Raw genomic sequence first — 18,162 nt, 5'->3', positions numbered from 1 at the left:
TGTAGGGGTCCTGACCCAAAAAGAAGTTGTGTGGGGATCGCAAAGGTTATTGTAAGGGGGGTTGCGGTATTTCTACCCTTACTTCTGTGCTGCTGCTGGGGGGGGGCGCCGCCTTCAGAGCTGGGCACCCGGCCACCAGCCGCTGCTCTCTGGCCACCCAGCTCTGAAGGCAGCGCAGAAGTAAGGGTGGCAGTACTGTAGCCCCTGTAAAATAACTATGCAACCCCCTTGCAACTCCCTTTTGGGTCAAAACCCTCAATTTGAGAAACACTGGTCTCCCTTGTGAAATCTGTATAGTATAGAGTAAAAGCACACAAAAGACCAGATTTCATGGTGGGAGACCAGATATCACGGTCCGTGACACATTTTTCATGACCATGAATTTGGTAGGGCCATACCTATACTGAGTGCCCCAGAGAGGGACTCCTTTTTTCTACATTAACCATCCTTCGTTTCTCAGCAACTGCTGTGGCCACTAGCTGAGAAATCAAGGTCTCAGAGATTTTCTCCTCTTCTGCTCCAGAAGACTGGATATCAGAGGCAAACAGGTACAGGAAAATAACTGCTTTTGGTTGCATTTAATCTGGAAGGGGTTAATACATTGCAGTGAGTATTCTGACATACCTATTTTGGTTCAGTCTTCACTAAAAAAGTTAATTATGATCAGGTGCTTAACACAATTAATACTAACACGACAGAAAGAACAGATTAATGAAAGTTTACATAAGTTAGATGTATTCAAGTTGGCAGGGCTTGACAAAATTCACCCTAGGGTATTTAAGGAACTAGGTAAAGCAATCTCTAAACCATTAGTAATTACACTGGCCTACAATTTTTGAGAAGTCGTCTGCTTCAGAGATAAAATGTGCTATTTATTATGTATTTTGATGTGCTGAATTCAAATATGACAATTAAAACAACTGATTGGCTACTGTTTCTAAGATATTTAAGTTTTTACATTTTATGTCTATGTATATTGTGTAGATAGTAGAGTTTTAATCATAAATTGTAAACCTAGGTCTTTTCATGTGTTTATGGTTCTTTACATGATAATATTTCACCTGTCCTGTTTATGTAACACTTTAAAAATCAGCAAAAAAGAGTTATATAAATAAAATTTATTATGAAACAAAAGGCAAAAAACTATTCTGTACATAGTTTAGTCCTATTCAGTGTCTACTCGGCGCTTCTTGGCTTGTCTCTTGTATTCATTAAATGGAGCATCTCTTGTCACTGTCCAGCAATAGTCTGCAAGCATTGATGGGCTCCATTTGCCCTGATAGCGTTTCTCCATTGTTGCAATGTCCTGGTGAAATCGCTCGCCATGCTCGTTGCTCACTGCTCCGCAGTTCGGTGGAAAAAAATCTAGATGAGAGTGCAAAAAATGTATCTCTAGTGACATGTTGCAACCAAGGCTTTTGTATGCCTTGAAGAGGTTTTCCACCACCAACCTGTAGTTGTCTGCCTTGTTGTTTCCGAGAAAATTTATTGCCACTAACTGGAAGGCTTTCCATGCCGTCTTTTCCTTGCCACGCAGTGCATGGTCAAATGCATCATCTCGAAGAAGTTCACGAATCTGAGGACCAACAAAGACACCTTCTTTTATCTTAGCTTCACTTAACCTTGGAAATTTTCCACGGAGGTACTTGAAAGCTGCTTGTGTTTTGTCAATGGCCTTGACAAAGTTCTTCATCAGACCCAGCTTGATGTGTAAGGGTGGTAACAAAATCTTCCTTGATTCAACAAGTGGCGGATGCTGAACACTTTTCCTCCCAGGCTCCAATGACTGTCGGAGTGGCCAATCTTTCTTGATGTAGTGGGAATCTCTTGCACGACTATCCCATTCACAGAGAAAACAGCAGTACTTTGTGTATCCAGTCTGCAGACCAAGCAAGAGAGCAACAACCTTCAAATCGCCACAAAGCTGCCACTGATGTTGGTCATAGATTATGCACCTCAAAAGTTGTTTCATGTTGTCATAGGTTTCCTTCATATGGACTGCATGACCAACTGGAATTGACGGCAAAACATTGCCATTATGCAGTAAAACAACTTTAAGACTCGTCTTCGATGAATCAATGAACAGTCTCCACTCATCTGGATCGTGAACGATGTTGAGGGCTGCCATCACGCCATCGATGTTGTTGCAGGCTACAAGATCACCTTCCATGAAGAAGAATGGGACAAGATCCTTTTGACAGTCACGGAACATGGTAACCCTAACATCACCTGCCAGGAGATTCCACTGCTGTAGTCTGGAGCCCAACAGCTCTGCCTTACTCTTGGGTAGTTCCAAATCCCTGACAAGGTCATTCAGTTCACCTTGTGTTATGAGGTATGGTTCAGAGGAGGAGGATGGGAGAAAATGTGGGTCCTGTGACATTGTTGGCTCAGGACCAGAAGTTTCATCCTCTTCCTTGTCTGACTCAAGTGAGAATGATTCTGGTGCATCAGGAACCGGCAGTCCTTCTCCGTGGGGTACTGGGCGTATAGCCGATGGAATGTTTGGATAATGCACAGTCCACTTTTTCTTCTTTGACACACCTTTCCCAACTGGAGGCACCATGCAGAAGTAACAATTGCTGGTATGATCTGTTGGCTCTCTCCAAATCATTGGCACTGCAAAAGGCATAGATTTCCTTTTCCTGTTCAACCACTGGCGAAGATTTGTTGCACAAGTGTTGCAGCATATGTGTGGGGCCCACCTCTTGTCCTGATCTCCAATTTTGCATCAAAATAAAGGTGATAGGCTTTCTTAACCATAGTGGTTATACTGCGCTTTTGTGATGCAAAAGTCACTTCACCACAAACATAGCAGAAGTTATCTGCACTGTTCACACAAGTACGAGGCATCTCTGCTCACTTTGGCTAAACAGAAATGTGTCCTTTTGCAAAATCAAACACTGACAAATAAGAGCACGACACTGTATGATTTCTAGAGCTGATATATGGCAATTTGTTCAGCAGTGTGATGTAAGCTTCGTTATGATTGCATCATCCATGACTTCTACGACTAACGTGATGCAATTCATATCATGTATGACGGAATACCAGCTTCAGATTGCATCATTCATTGTTTTGCCTAAAAAGCAAGTACTGTCCAAACCCAGTCATAGATTTATTCATAGATCCAGTCAAAGATGTATTTTAGTCATTTCTGGTTTAAATTGAGATCCCTTCCCTTTATAACTCACTTATCCTCCGCCATTCCCAAGTCAAGGGTCGTATATACTGACCCAATAGCATATCTTGAAAACTAGAGCCAATCAACAATTTTAAGCATCATTTTCGTTCTCAGTGACCCAAAATTAGTAAAGTTTGACTACATTTATTTCAGAAGCATTTTGGCTGTAGAGCAGTGTTATCTATGAGAACTCGGATCACGGGTGAGATCCTAGTGGACTGAAGAAGGGCAAACATAATACCTATCTTTCAAAGGGTAACAGAGGATCAGGGGAATTATAAACCAGTCAGTCTAACTTCACTACTTGGAAAAATACTGGACCAAATTATTCAACAATAAGTCTGCAAGCATTTAGAGCAGTGGGAGCAACCTGCGGCCCATCAAGGTAAGCTGATTGTGGGCCGCGAGACATTTTGTGGCAGGCATGACCCCCCACAGCTCCCAGTGGCCACGGTTCACCGTTCCCGGCCAATGGGAGCTGTGGGAAGTGGCGGCCAACACATCCCTGCGGCCCGCGGGGTCTGTCCTGGGTCTAGTAATATTCAATTTTCATTCATGACTTGGATAAAGGAGTAGAGAGTATGCTTATAAGATTTGTGAATGATTCCAGGCTGGGTGAGGTTGCAAGCACTTTGGAGGACAGGATTAGAATTCAAAATGACCTTGACAAATTGGAGAATTGATCTAAAATCAACAAGATGCAATTCAGAAAAGACAAGTGCAAAGTACTTCATTTACAAAGGAAAAATCAAATGCACAAATACAAAATGGGGAATAACGGGCTAGGCAGTGGTACTGCTGAAAAGGATCTGGAGGTGGTAGTGGAACACAAATTGAATATGAGCCAACAATGTGATGCAGTTGTGAAACAGACTTATATAATTGTGGGGTATATTAACAGGATTGTTGTATGTAAGACATGGTAAGTAATTGTACCACTCTGCTCAGCACTGGTGAAGCCTCAGCTGGAGTACTGTGTCCAGTTTTGACACCACACTTTAGGAAAGATGTGGAGAAATTAGAGAGAGCCAAGAGGAGAGCAACAAAAATAACAGGTTTAGAAAACATGACCTGTGATGAAGGGTTAAAAAAACTGGGCATGTTTAGTCTTGAGAAAAGAAGATTAAGGGGGGGGGATCTGATAACAGTCTTCAAATATTTTAAGGGCTGTTATAAAAAAGATGGTGAGCAATTGTTCTCTATGTCCACTGAAGGCAGGACAAGAAGTAACGGGCTTAATGTGCAGGAAGGGTGATTTAGGTTACATATTAGGAAAAAACTTTCTAACTATAAGGATACTTAAGTACTGGAATAGGCTTCCAAGGGTGATTTGTGGAATCTCAGTCATTGGAGGTTTTTAAGAACAGGTTAGACAAACATGTCAAAGATGGCCTAGGTATATTTGATCCTGCCTCAGCAGGGGGTTGGACTAGATGACCTCTCAAGGTCCTTCCAGCCCTACATTTCTGATTGTACCACACATTTCCCTGCTTGACTGGGATACAGCTGCACAAAAAGTTCCAGATCACTTATTTGTTTGTTTGGGTAAACTGCCTGCCCAAGTCCATCTCCTATTTTTGAACACAGTTTAAGTGACTGGTAAGAAATAGCTGAGGGCATATTATATTTCAGATGTTGCTGCATTACACAGTGGAAGGATTAGTACACTGCTTTCTATTTTAGTTGGGAGTCTGAGTATATCTTTCTTGTAAGCTGGAGTACAGGCAAAGTACTTTAGTTGGAAAATATTGCCAAACATATATTCTGTGACCTAGCAATGTTTGTGAGGGATACAGCTTTCAAAGTTATTCCTTTAGAATGCTTTCCTCAAGCTCAGACTGGTGAGTCTGACAATCAAATTTCTGGCAGCCTTTGTTTCCTTGACTAAGATCAGCATTACCTATAGGAGTAAAAGGGAAGATATATTCAAAGACATTGGCTTTTCCCCTCACTTTTTCCAGATTCTAATGACATGGCCTGCAAATAAATGTTGTACTAACTACGTTTGGTTAGATTTGGTGAAGCAGCTTGTAAATGTGGTATGTTTAGAAGATTACTCTCTCCATTTAGACCCAGCAGCCTTACATTGTATAATTATGCTTAGTAGTGAATTGAACAGAGAAAGGAAGCCCACTAATACATTTTAAATTAGAAGTTCTCGCCATCTGATTTCTCTAAGACCACAAAGGATAGACAATTTATTGTAGGTTTCCCATTTTTTCTTTCCACCTGATTTGATTAAAATTCTTGAGACAATCCTGGATTTAGTCACCAGATGGCACTGTAATGATATTCTCTTGTAATCCTCTCTGAATAGCTGAGGTTTCATTTGAAGTGACCCATAACATTGTCTACAATGAAAAATTATTGCAACTTTTTAAAAAGAGTTCTAACACCTTCATTATTTGCAGTTTTACTTTGAACTTTGGCAGGGAGATAGTTCTGGGAAGGGCTCTTTATTGGCCTCATGCAAATCCATTCAGATTTTTCCAAGTTAAAGGTTTTGACAATTGCCACTGCCTGTCTTTGTCTGACACAGCACATGCTATTTTTAGAAATACACCAAAATCCCATAACATGCCATTAGCATGGCACATGCAGCTCCCTGGTACTTCAGCATTTTCCACTCAGAGCCGAACCTTCAGATGGGACAGACAAAAATGCATGACGGTCATTATCCTCTTCAACCTGCTGCAGCTTTTCCCTATCCCTATACATTTTGGTCTAGGTCCAGGAGAATATATAATGTACTAAGGCCTAGCCCTAGGCACCCACAGATTCTAATCTAGAGTCACCTGTTTTACTAACCGGTGTTGTTAATTCTGTGCCTTTCACAATCCTTATTACTGATCACAAAGTGACAGGTTATACAAATTGGGAATACAGCACAGATCTCTATCTAGTGCAGCAGAACCTTGTCTCAAAATTAAGAACAAATAAACTGCGTGTATGAAAACATGCTTAAGTAGCAGTCATGCATCCCCTCTCTCCCTTCCCCGCTTGTTTGTTTTGAATCTTGTTTATTTCAAGGGCCTGATCCTCCAAATATACACATGCAAATTAGGGGGGTACTGCTAGTAATGTTCTGCACGTGTGTTTGCAGGATTAGGGTCTAAGCGAGTAAGCACTTTAGGGCAGTGACTACTATAATGAAACCCCAGACTTTTTCAGGCCTTTAGATATAACGTAGCTTTACGATGAAGGACCTAAAACTGCTTCACTCGCTGTAGAGATCCACTAAACCACAGCCGTTTCGCTAGAGGGTGGCTGCCAAGAAGGGTGCGGCAGGATTTAAAAGGGCAACCCCCTGCGCCCCCTGCTCTTCTGAAAAGCGCCATGGGATGAACGTCCCAGCACAGCGAACGGGGCATTCGGGGACACAAGCAAACCTGCCCCCACCCCATTGGAGTACGCCACGGCGCGCGCTCCAGCCCACACAGTCCCCGACTAGTCCCAGCTTCCACACGCTCGGCTCGTACGATCCCCACGCCCCCTTCCTCCCGCCGGTGGGAGTCACTGCGCAGGCGCAACGGCTGGGCAGCTGGAGGGCGGGGCTTTCCTTAGAGACGTTAACTCGTTGGGGTTGGCGCCGCCGCCATTTTGAATTCGCTCGCTGGTGGTCCGGTCGGTAGCTGCGGCGGCTAAGTGCGGCTCCGTGACCCCCTGAGAGCGCGAGAGAGACCGAGGGAAGACGAAGCATGGCAGCGAACAGCCGGAACTTGAAACAAGTGCGGATCGAAAACAGCTCCCCGGCGGCCCCGCTCGGCATGGTGGGGGGCGGCGGCCTGAAGGGGATGCGGGGCCTGGAGGCGGACAACGAGGTAGGGGCCATGGCGCTGGCGCAGGTCAAAGAGGCTGGCGACGAGGAGCAGGAGGTCGGGTTCACCATCGACATCAAGAGCTTCCTCAAGCCCGGCGAAAAGAGCTACACGCAGCGCTGCCGTCTCTTCGTGGGGAACCTGCCCACCGACATCACCGAGGAGGACTTCAAGCGCCTCTTCGAGCGCTACGGGGAGCCCAGCGAGGTCTTCATCAACCGCGACCGCGGCTTCGGCTTCATCCGCCTGGTAAGGACCTCGTCCCCCGTACGTGACTGCGAGGGAGTCGGACAGGCCTCCCGGCTCCGGTACAGGCACTGTGTGGGGGGCAGTGGGACAGGTCTCGTCTCGGTGTTTGCATCCCGCACAGGCATTGTGGGTGGGTGGGACTGGGACGGACCTGGCCCCTACAGTCGCCTAAATTACACCCCCCTGACACGGTGGGGGGGGGGAGAGGGACAGTGCTTGTGTCGTTCCCCCCCCCTCCCCCCGGCCTCTGTGTGCGTGTTGGGGGCGGAGTGGGACAGATGTTTCTCTGCAGCCTCGTCTCCCTTCCCTTGTCAGTACGCTCATTGCTAGTGTCACTGCCACCAGCCTTATTGCTTCTCTTCTTCTGCTCCTCCGCCTGGTACAGTTCTTTCTTCCATACCTTGTCATGGTTCTGCTTCCATACACTGATTGCCATCTGCCTTATCGCCTCCATTTCTAGCCCCAGTAGTGCACACTGGTGCCTGTCCACCTGCATGTCCAGCTGCCTTCATGTCCCACCCAACAGTCCCACTTCTTCTACACCAGGGGTTGGCAACCTTTCAGAAGTGGTGTGCCGAGTCTTCATTTATTCACTCTAATTTAAGGTTTCGTGTGCCAGTAATACCTTTTAACGTTTTTAGAAGGTCTCTTTCTATAAGTCTATAATATATAACTAAACTATTGTATGTAAAGTAAATAAGGTTTTTAAAATGTTTAAGAAGCTTCATTTAAAATTAAATTAAAAATGCAGAGCCCCCCCCCCGGACCGGTGGCCCGGACACGGACAGTGTGAGTGCCACTGAAAATGGGCTCGCGTGCCGCCTTCGGCACACGTGCCATAGGTTGCCTACCCATGTTCTACACAGATAACCTGATACTGACCTTTTAATTTTCAATAGTAGAAAATGGAAAATGCTGCTTTGAGTAAGAAAGCATGTTTAGTTGGGTTGAGATGGTTGGCCCATCCTGGCACTGCATTATTTCCAGAAGTTTCTTTGTGTGACTAATTGGATTTTTCCTGTTTATGATGTAGCATGAATTAACGTTTTATTATACTCTAAGGAGGAGACTCTGGATACTTCTCCCCTCCTTTTGTACTTTAGTTCTTTGAAAGCCAAATATGCACAGTCTGAGCCCGGTAGGATTATTTGCTGTAGGCTTCCATTCATGAAAGCATGAACATCAATTTCAGAGGTATACTGAGGTATACGGAGTTATACCATTTGCACTTTAGTGAAATATATTGTTGTTAGATACAATTGCTGTTTCCTTGAGATCCTTTTGAAAAGAAGGGCCTACATTTTCAAAAGTTGCTAGTACACCTCTACCCTGATATAACGCGGCCCAATATAACATGAATTCGGATATAACGCAGTAAAGCTGCACTTGGAGGGGGCTGCGCACTCCGGCGGATCAAAGCAAGTTTGATATAATGTGGTTTCACCTATAACGCGGTAAGATTTTTTTGGCTCCCAAGGACAGCGTTATATCCGGGTAGAGGTGTACCAGTGTTTTTGCATGCCCCACTTAATGGTCTCCACTTTAAGAAACCTTAAAGGGGCCTGCCTGGTTTTTGGATGATATGTGCTCATCATTTCTGAGGATCTGGTTTCTGGTATCTCATGAAAAAATTGAGGCAGTCAAAACTAGGTTATTGGACATAGGTTTTAACATGTTAGTCTGCTTGCTATGCTGAGATGCTTTTCATAGCCAAATCGGCTGTAAATAGAGAATGCACAGGGTGGTGGGCATAGAAAGGCAGAGTTAAGATTTTTTTGGGGTACTTAAATTGTCAGTTTCCATAATTTACAGTATTTTAGATTTGTTTTAAATTGTAACTTTGCCATTGATTTTTCTAATGTCTAAACACTTGTATTTTTTAAAAATGTTGCTATACATTGGCTTTTTTTCTTGACTATATAACTGGGAAAGAATACAGTCCCTTTGCTAGTAGTAGCTGAGAGGATTAAGAAATGGAGCATCTCATGTCACTTTTTTGCAGCCTTTTTGGCCAACTGAACAATTTTGCAGAGGTTGTGGAGAAAGCTGTATCCCACTTTCCTTGGTTTGAGGAATGATTCCTTTAGTACAATAACTTGGGGTATAGGTGAAAGAAGTTAAAGGAAAAACTCCAGGATAAGAATGGGAGGGCAACATCAGGGAAGACCGACACTTGGGTTAGATAGATCCAAAAGACACAAAAACAAGTGAAGGGTAATAAATACAACAGGCATAATGAAAATCCCTAGAGAAAACAAAACTCTTTTTGTACAAGGATGTAGCTTGTATTTTACTTTATTTCAGCTGTCAGTTCAATCAAAAGTGATAGTGGATAAAAAGAATGGTAACAAAAAAAATTCCCTATAAATTTAAAAATTTCTGTCAAAGAGTGAATGAGGGAAACTCCCCCCCCACCCCACCCCATCACAGATGCAGAAATGAAAATAATATATATATCCCTATGGAAAAAAAGTTGTGTGAAAGTTCTGAATTCACTTTGACTGTCATATAAAGAGTTGCATACTTTTCTGCAGTAGGAATGTGTTAGGGGAATCATCCTCTAACACGTGCAAGCAAAACTCATGAATTTAAAGTACGACATCGGAGGAATTGTCACAGCTTGAGGAGATTTTAGAATTAATTGATAAACTTAACAGTAACAAGTGGTTTGAGCATTGTCCTGCTAAACCCAGGGTTGTGAGTTCAGTCCTTGAGGGGGCCACTTAGGGAACTGGGGTAAAAAGCTGTGGGGATTGGTCCTGCTTTGAGCAGGGCGTTGGACTAGATGACCTCCTGAGGCCCCTTCCATCCCTGATGTTCTATTCTAAGTCATCGGGACCAGATGGCATTCACCCAAGAGTTCTGAAAGAACTCAAATGTGAAGTTGCGGAACTATTAACTATGGTTTGTAACTTGTCTTTTAAATCGGCTTCTGTACCCAGTGACTGGAAGATAGCTAATGTAACGCCAATACACCTCTACCCTGATATAACTCGACCCAATATAACACGAATTCGGATATAACGCGGTAAAGCAGCGCTCGGGGGGGGGGGGGGCCTGCGCGCTTCGGCGGATCAAAGCAAGTTCGATATAACGCGGTTTCACCTATAACGCGGTAAGCTTTTTTGGCTCCCAAGGACAGCGTTATATCGGGGTAGAGGTGTATTTAAAAAGGATTCTAGAGTTGATCCCAGCAATTGCAGACCGGTAAGTCTAACGTCAGTACCGGGCAAATTAGTTGAAACAATAGTAAAGAATAAAATTGTCAGACACATAGAAGAACATAAATTGTTGGGCAAAAGTCAACATGGTTTCTGTAAAGGGAAATCGTGTCTTACTAATCTATTAGAGTTCTTTGAAGGGGTCAACAAACATGTGGACAAGGGGAATAGTTAATTTCCAGAAAGCCTTTGACAAGGTCCCTCACCAAAGGCTCTTATGTAAATTAAGTTGTTATGGGGTAAGAGGGAAGGGTCCTTTCATGGTTTGAGAACTGGTTAAAAGACAGGAAACAAAGGGTAGGAATTAATGGTAAATTCTCAGAATGGAGAGGGGTAACAAGTGGTGTCCCCGAAGGGTCAGTCCTAGGACCAGTCCTATTCAACTTATTCATAAATGATCTGGAGAAAGGGGTAAAAAGTGAGGTGGCAAACTTTGCCGATGATACTAAAGTGCTCAAGATAGTTAAGACCAAAGCAAACTGTGAAGAACTTCAAAAAGATCTCACAAAACTAAGTGATTGGGCAACAAAATGGCAAATGAAATTTAATGTGGATAAATGTAAAGTAATGCACATTGGAAAAAATAGCCCCAACTATATATACAATATGATGGGGGCTAATTTAGCTACAATGAATCAGGAAAAAGATCCTGGAGTCATCGTGGATAGTTCTCTGAAGACGTCCACGCAATGTGCAGCGGCGGTCAAAAAAGCTAACAGGATGTTAGGAATCATTAAAAAGGGGATAGAAAATAAGATGGAAAGTATCTTATTGCCCTTGTATAAATCCATGGTACACCCACATCTTGAATACTGCGTACAGATGTGGTCTCCTCATCTCAAAAAAGATATACTGGCACTAGAAAAGGTTCAGAGAAGGGCAACTAAAATGATTAGGGGTTTGGAACTGGTCCCATATGAGGAGAGATTAAAGAGGCTAGGACTTTCCTCTTTTCCAAGCTGAAGACTAAGGGGGGGATATGATAGAGGTATATAAAATCATGAGTGATGTAGAGAAAGTAAATAAGGAAAAGTTATTTACTTGTTCCCATAATACAAGAACTAGGGGCCACCAAATGAAATTAATGGGCAGCAGGTTTAAAACAAATAAAAGGAAGTTCTTCTTCACACAGTGCACAGTCAATTTGTGGAACTCCTTGCCTGAGGAAGTTGTGAAGTCTAGGACTATAACAGCGTTTAAAAGAGAACTGGATGGATTCATGGAGGTTGGGTCCGTTGATGGGTATTAGCCAGGATGGGTAAGGAATGGTGTCCCTAGCCTCTGTTTGTCAGAGGGTGGAGATGGATGGCAGGAGAGAGATCACTTGATCATTGCCTGTTGGATTCACTAGCTCTGGGGCACCTGGCATTGGCCACTGTCGGTAGACAGGATACTGGGCTATATGGACCTTTGGTCTGACCCAGTACGGCCATTCTTATGTTCTTATGACATATTATTAGAATGAATTTTATGGAAAAACAAATGCAGATTGCTGAAATCATTGAACAAATGGAATCTGAAATATTCTTGCTTTGGGAAGAGGATACTTTGAATGTTGACCAATCCCCCCCCTAATTTTAATATGCTCATAATTTAAAAAAAATGTTTAAGTAATGGTAAAATAGCTGAAAACTAATAAATTGACTCAGTATCCTTGAGGAAAGTATAGAATGGATGCATATAAAATGTTTTTTTTTTTTCCCCCTCTTGGAAAGGAATCTAGAACACTGGCTGAAATAGCAAAGACAGAACTTGATGGTACTATTTTGAAGAGTAGACCACTTCGTATTCGATTTGCTACACATGGAGCTGCCTTAACAGTCAAGAATCTTTCACCTGTGGTTTCCAATGAGCTTCTGGAACAAGCTTTTTCTCAATTTGGGCCAGTGGAGAGGGCTGTTGTTGTTGTAGATGACCGTGGCAGAGCTACAGGAAAAGGTTTTGTAGAGTTTGCAGCAAAACCTCCGGCAAGGAAGGCTCTAGAGAGATGCAGTGATGGGGCATTCTTACTAACAACGTAAGTTAACGGGTTTTTTTTTTCTGGTCAAATTCGTGGGTGAGTGTTTTTATAATGTATAGAAAACTGCAACCACAAGCATGGCCATACCTTTTATTATTTTCTCAGAACTGGGACACCAGATTTGTTGTGAAATAGATGTCAGCTGGAAGGTCATTTTGAGTATTCACACCAAGCATCTTACTTTGCTCAAGAATTTTTCTCTGAAAACAAGCTAGTTATGAATTATATCTAGAGCCATAAGATTTATTTGATTATATGTAAATACAGTATTTTCATGGGTAGGTGGTATTATTTTCTTTGTAGATTCTTTAATTATTTGCCAGTAACTTTTACTTTCTCCATAGCTGTTCAGAATTCTCCAAAGGTAATTAGATTCTTTTTGGTTTCACTCCTGACCATGAAGTTTCCAATAACAGTAGTGAAAACTGACAAGACTCTAGTTGGTGTTTACTTTGCGGTATCTTGGCAAAACCATAAGCAGAAGCATTGAAGTTTTCTATTTGCAGACTTAGGACTTAGGAGGAACATGACCCTGCATCTGTTCATATTTTGAAGGTTGTTTGCAACTGTATTGCTTCCTACTAACTGTGGGCAGGTAAATTTTTCAGGTCTTGCTATTATTGATAGCACCTTATCACCTTTTTTTAATCTCTTCCTTCATACTTTTGTAATTCCGCCTTTTCACACTTTGCCATAATGGCAGAGGACTATCAGTGTTGTTGTGACTGCTCGCCTACATGCATTTGCTAGCAGCAGTTTCATGCTGCTTTGCTGATTATGGTTGAAATTGCAACTGCTTAGGAAAAATGTATTGTGCAATTATCTGTAACTTTTCTCATTTGGGTGAATGTCATAGTGTTTGAGTGAATAAAAACACATGATTTTGGCCTGAATTAAAAATCTGAAATATTCCCTAATGGACTAAATTACAGGCATATTTAGTAGGTCCCCGTTGTGGCTGCTACATTGTGTTGCAGGCACATTACATATGGCACTCATTACAAGATGTAACTGATAATGGAATCATTATGCAACTGTTTTGTTAATATACTTTTGTGCAAACTGCTGTGCTACAAAGGGCTGGTCTATACTTAGCCGCTAGTTTGGCGGCTGGAAATCGAACTTCCGGGTTCGATTTATCACGTCTGGTCTGGACGCGATAAATCGAACCAGGAAGTGCTCGCCGTCGACTGCGGTACTCCAGCTCAACGAGAGGAGTACCGCGGAATCGACGGGGGACCCTGCCTGCCGCGTGTGGACCGCGTCTGAACTGCGGTAAGTTCGAAGTAAGGTATGTCGACTTCAGCTACGTTATTCACGTAGCTGAAGTTGCGTACCTTACTTCGACTTGGGGGGTTAGTATAGACCAGGCCAAAGATGTAGGATAAGGAAAGAAGAAGCGCCATGGAAAGAATAGTGTGGCCACCAGAACTTTACATTACCAGTTTTAGTATTCCAGAAAACTATCATACAATGAAACAATTTGTTACACTGTATGTAGCTTTTGGGGTTTTGTGAAGATCTACATAATGGGATGAGATTTTTCACATTTTTTACCCATCCTGATTGGTTTATGCAATTGTATTGAAAAACTCTTGTATTATATGTTGAATGCCCTTAATAATCAGGGATCGAGGGAGCTTTTCAGACCATTGAGGGCCAGATTCTGCCATCCTTGTGTTGATATCTTGCTCTGCGACTATTTCCATTGAAAATAGTCATATTTTCATGAAGCAAGGTACTACTCAATTTGAGTAAGGGTGACAGAATCAGGTACTCATGGTTTAATTTATTCTTTTTTAATTAATTGAGTTCTTTCTTCCATTAACATTTGATTCTCTTCATAAGTTGAACATGAGCGTATGCTATGTTGTAATGGCTATACCATCATATCACTTTGAATAGTATTGTGCAGTCCTGTAAGTTTTTCATTATTTGAAGCCTCTCTACTGTATGTAAAATAACAATATTAAAAAGTATAGAACTGACGATGTTGGGAAAGTAATGGAATCAGGGCTGCCCAGAGGATTCAGGGGTCCTGGGGCAAAGCAATTTCGGGGGCCCCTTCCATAAAAATAAAGTTGCAATACTATATTCTTGTGGGGGCCCCTGCAGGGCCTGGGGCAAATTGCCCCACTTGCCCCCACCGGGCGGCCCTGAATGGAATTGGCTTTCCCACAAAAGCAAGTCTCTATAATTCGTTGCTTGTTTGTGTTTGATACTCTGGTGTGCATTCTATTGAGGTATAGCTCATGAAGGGAAGATGTTGATTTCTAAGAATATGGCACTTTACGGAACAGGACATTTAAAAAGTCAGTTATGCTGAAATTATTTTCTAATTGTAATGGGAACTCTGATGTCTACAGTGGAGTCGCATCTTACGTGGGTTCTAAAGTCAGCGCGTAAGGCGAAAATCGCGTATAGTCAAAATTGCCCTTGAAAATCCCTTAAATAGCCCATAAAGTACAGTGTACATGGTTTTGTGTACAGTATATAACCCTGTACAGTAATATGTATAATGTATACAGTAATGCACAGTATATAATAAAGAGTACATATGCAAAATATAATTTTACAGTACTGTATTTTTAATTACATGAGAGAGAGATGGAAGAATGAAAGAATAAAAAAGGAAAACAGTAAACCACCATTCATTCTGGATATTCTTGCTAGTCTACAACGACAATGACACTATTGGGGGGGTTGTCAGGGCTTGATGTCAATCCAGGAGACAATGGGCCAGGCTCATCTGCTGCTGGTTGTTTTTTCTTGAAAAACATGGTGATCGGCAACTGTTGCTGTTGTCTCTTGAGCTGCTCAAACATTTCTTGATACTGTCTCAAATCGTCTGTGATACTACGTGTGATTTTGAGGCTTCGTTCCATAGAGGGATCGTATTCAGAAATTAAATCATTCAAGTGTTTCGCTGCTTCGAACACTTCAGCAAATTTATGAAGATTCCAACTTGCTGGCTCTTCCTATTCATCGTCATCATCTTTGTCTTCTGTAGACGATTTTATCAGTTCCTCTAAGTCTTCGTTAGTTAATGTTTCTCTTTAGTTCTCAATTAATTCTTCAATTTCTTCCTCGAGGATGTCGATGAAGCCAGCACCACCCACTTGCCTGGCCCCCTGAACAATGCGTTTCACTTCTTTGTCAATGGTCGGGAAACCCTTTAAAATCATTCACATATTCTTTCCATAGGTTTCACCAACATGCGTTGACTGTTTCAGGCTTGATTGCATCCATTGCCCGTTTAATATAAGTGATGCAATCGGCAATGTTGAAGGACTTCCAACGCTCCATCACATTAAGATTGGGATCAGCATCCATAGCGTTACGTATCCGTGAGAATGTAAGCCTCGTGTACGTGGCCTTGAAACAGCGAATCACGCCTTGGTCGAGAGGTTGGAGGATGGAGGTGGTATTGGGGGGGAGAAAGACAACTTTAATGTCATTATGCGCAAACCGGAGTGCCTCGGTGGCCAGGAGCATGCTCTACGATCAGCAGCACTTTAAAGTCAAGTCCTTTCTCTTCGAGGTACCACTTGTCCTCCGGAATGAAACACTTGTGGAACCAATCCAGAAATAATATCCAAGCCTTTTTGATTGCCAGAACACAGGCAGGAGATTTTTGTTCTTGCCTTTTAGGGCACGGGGATTTGCAGCCCTGTAGAGCAAGCTCGGCTTTATTAAATGCCCAGCCGCATTGCTACAAAACAACACAGTCACACGGTCTTTAGCTGCTTTGAAGCCAGGAGCTTGTCTTTCTGATTTCGAAATGTAAGTGCGGTTGGGCATTTTGTTCCATAAGAGCCCAGTCTCGTCAGCATTAAAAACTTGTTCCAGAAGATAGCCCTTTTCTTCTATGACTTTCTTTAATTGTTTGGGGTAGGCTTTTGCTGCCTCTTCATCGGCAGATGCAGCTTCACCAGTAGTCTGCACGTTTTTGAGGTTGAAGCGGTTCCTAAAACTGTTAAGCCAAACTTGGCTGGCTTTGAATTCCTTCTCATCAGAAGGCTGTCCCTCTTCGGCAGGAGGTTTGAACAGCGTGTAGAAGCTAAAAGCCTTTTCTCGCAATGTGTTGTCATCGATAGGCACATGTTTATGGTTCATGTCTTCCAGCCATAAGTTTAATGCCTTTTCAGTCTTCACTAAAGTCTTATCACGCACCTGGCTCGTCACCGTAGCAGTTATTGGAGCACTTGATGCCACGGCTTGACGAATTTCTCTCTCGAATCTTGATGGCACGGATGCTAGATTCGTTGGAGACCGACATACCATCTCTCAATAAGTCCAACACAGCCAGTTTTTCCTCCAGCGTTGGAACAGATCACTGTTTCTTCGGTTGAGCACCAGATGAAGTAGCTGGCTTGCGTTTAGGGGCCATGTTGTACGGAAAATACGTATCTTTAAACATTAGAATCACACTCAACGCGGCGAGATGCTCACATTATGAGAGGCACGCAGGAACTGAGACCAACTGAGGGAACAGCAGATTCACGTCTCCCATCTCACTCCGGGGCATACACTCATTGCGCGCGTATAGTTGAATTCGCGTAAGTTAAATGCGCGTATGATGCAACTCCACTGTACTTATCAATTCTATTTTTAATTGTACAGGTAACTTTCAAAAGCATCTCTGTATTTCTTGTAATTTTGAACAAAGCTGCTGCTGTTTATTTGTATTGTGATAGCTTCTAGGAGCCCCTCTTGTGGACCCAGACCCATTTTGCTACATTTGTACAAATGCATAATAAAAACATGGTTCCTGCACTAAAGAGTTTAAAGTCGCCTGTAAACAGTTATTTTTAGTTTTTTATACATTCTTTAAATTGCTCAATTTATTTTTCCATCAGGAGAAGGCCAGTAGTGTTTTCTAGATAAAATAGTTGGCTTACGTGTAAGACAAATTTATTGTATTCCCTCAGACAATGTTTTTTTAAAAATTTCATTAAACATGAAGGAGTTGTAGCTAACAGACCCTAAGAAGTCATTTTTTAGAACGTTTTCCAACAATATTACAAAATGTAACTTGTTTCAATGTAGATTTCCTTGGTTTAATTAATGAACAAAAATATTAATACACACAACCTTCAATATTTCTTTCAGAACACCTCGACCTGTTGTTGTAGAACCTATGGAACAATTTGATGATGAAGATGGGCTACCAGAGAAATTAATGCAAAAAACGCAACAGTATCATAAGTAAGTTGGATTTAGATTCAGATTTCATTAAACATTATTAGGTTAGCTTGGTGAACAAAAGTTTATTAAATTTTATCTTGATGTGTGGAGTGAGGATGGGAGAGTGCTGTTTGTATAATAAGCAGATTTTTTGTTTTTATTTTTAAATATACATACAATTGTTAAACTTTCTAAGATTAGATGTTAGGCTTTCCTGATTACGAAGTGCAAACTCAGATAATAGGCACTCAGTCCCTGATCCTGAAAAGATTTGTGCACATGTTTATTTTTACTCTGAGCAGTCCCATTGACTCTGTATATAAGTCCCTGCAGGATCAGGGCTTCAAATACTGCAGTGATCGGTGCAATAAAGTAAACTGAGAGTCTTGAGTGTCAGGAGAAACCAAAGTTCTTTTAATTTAGAACTTTTAGTGTTGAAATTTGAGACTGTCCCCAAGAAATCCTGATTGCTGGAGCCAAAAT

At 42.2% G+C, this 18,162-nt stretch overlaps 1 protein-coding gene across 4 annotated transcripts in view; it reads left to right on the top strand.

Annotated features, from left to right (window-relative positions):
* Positions 1 to 6,548: 6,548 nt before the first annotated feature.
* PSPC1 (paraspeckle component 1) overlaps positions 6,549 to 18,162 on the top strand; it is a 94,793-nt gene continuing 83,179 nt past the window's right edge. For 2 of the 4 annotated variants that reach the window (XR_003369870.2, XR_003369869.2), the window contains exons 1-3: positions 6,549 to 7,251; positions 12,188 to 12,489; positions 17,605 to 17,700. Coding sequence is in view for 1 of the 4 variants with exons in the window: in XM_026653400.2 (XP_026509185.1) it covers positions 6,883 to 7,251; positions 12,188 to 12,489; positions 17,605 to 17,700 (767 nt within the window). In the remaining 3 variants the exon portion in view is untranslated. The remainder of the gene's footprint in view (positions 7,252 to 12,187; positions 12,490 to 17,604; positions 17,701 to 18,162) is intronic. The other 2 variants (XR_003369872.2, XM_026653400.2) reach the window with 2 other exon arrangements.

This window comes from Terrapene carolina, unplaced genomic scaffold, assembly GCF_002925995.2.
Source record: "Terrapene carolina triunguis isolate 2854851 unplaced genomic scaffold, T_m_triunguis-2.0 Scaffold138, whole genome shotgun sequence".
NCBI lineage: Eukaryota > Metazoa > Chordata > Testudines > Emydidae > Terrapene > Terrapene triunguis.
The sequence above is the reverse complement of the archived record's forward strand: the minus strand, read 5'-3'. Positions and strand labels throughout refer to the sequence as shown.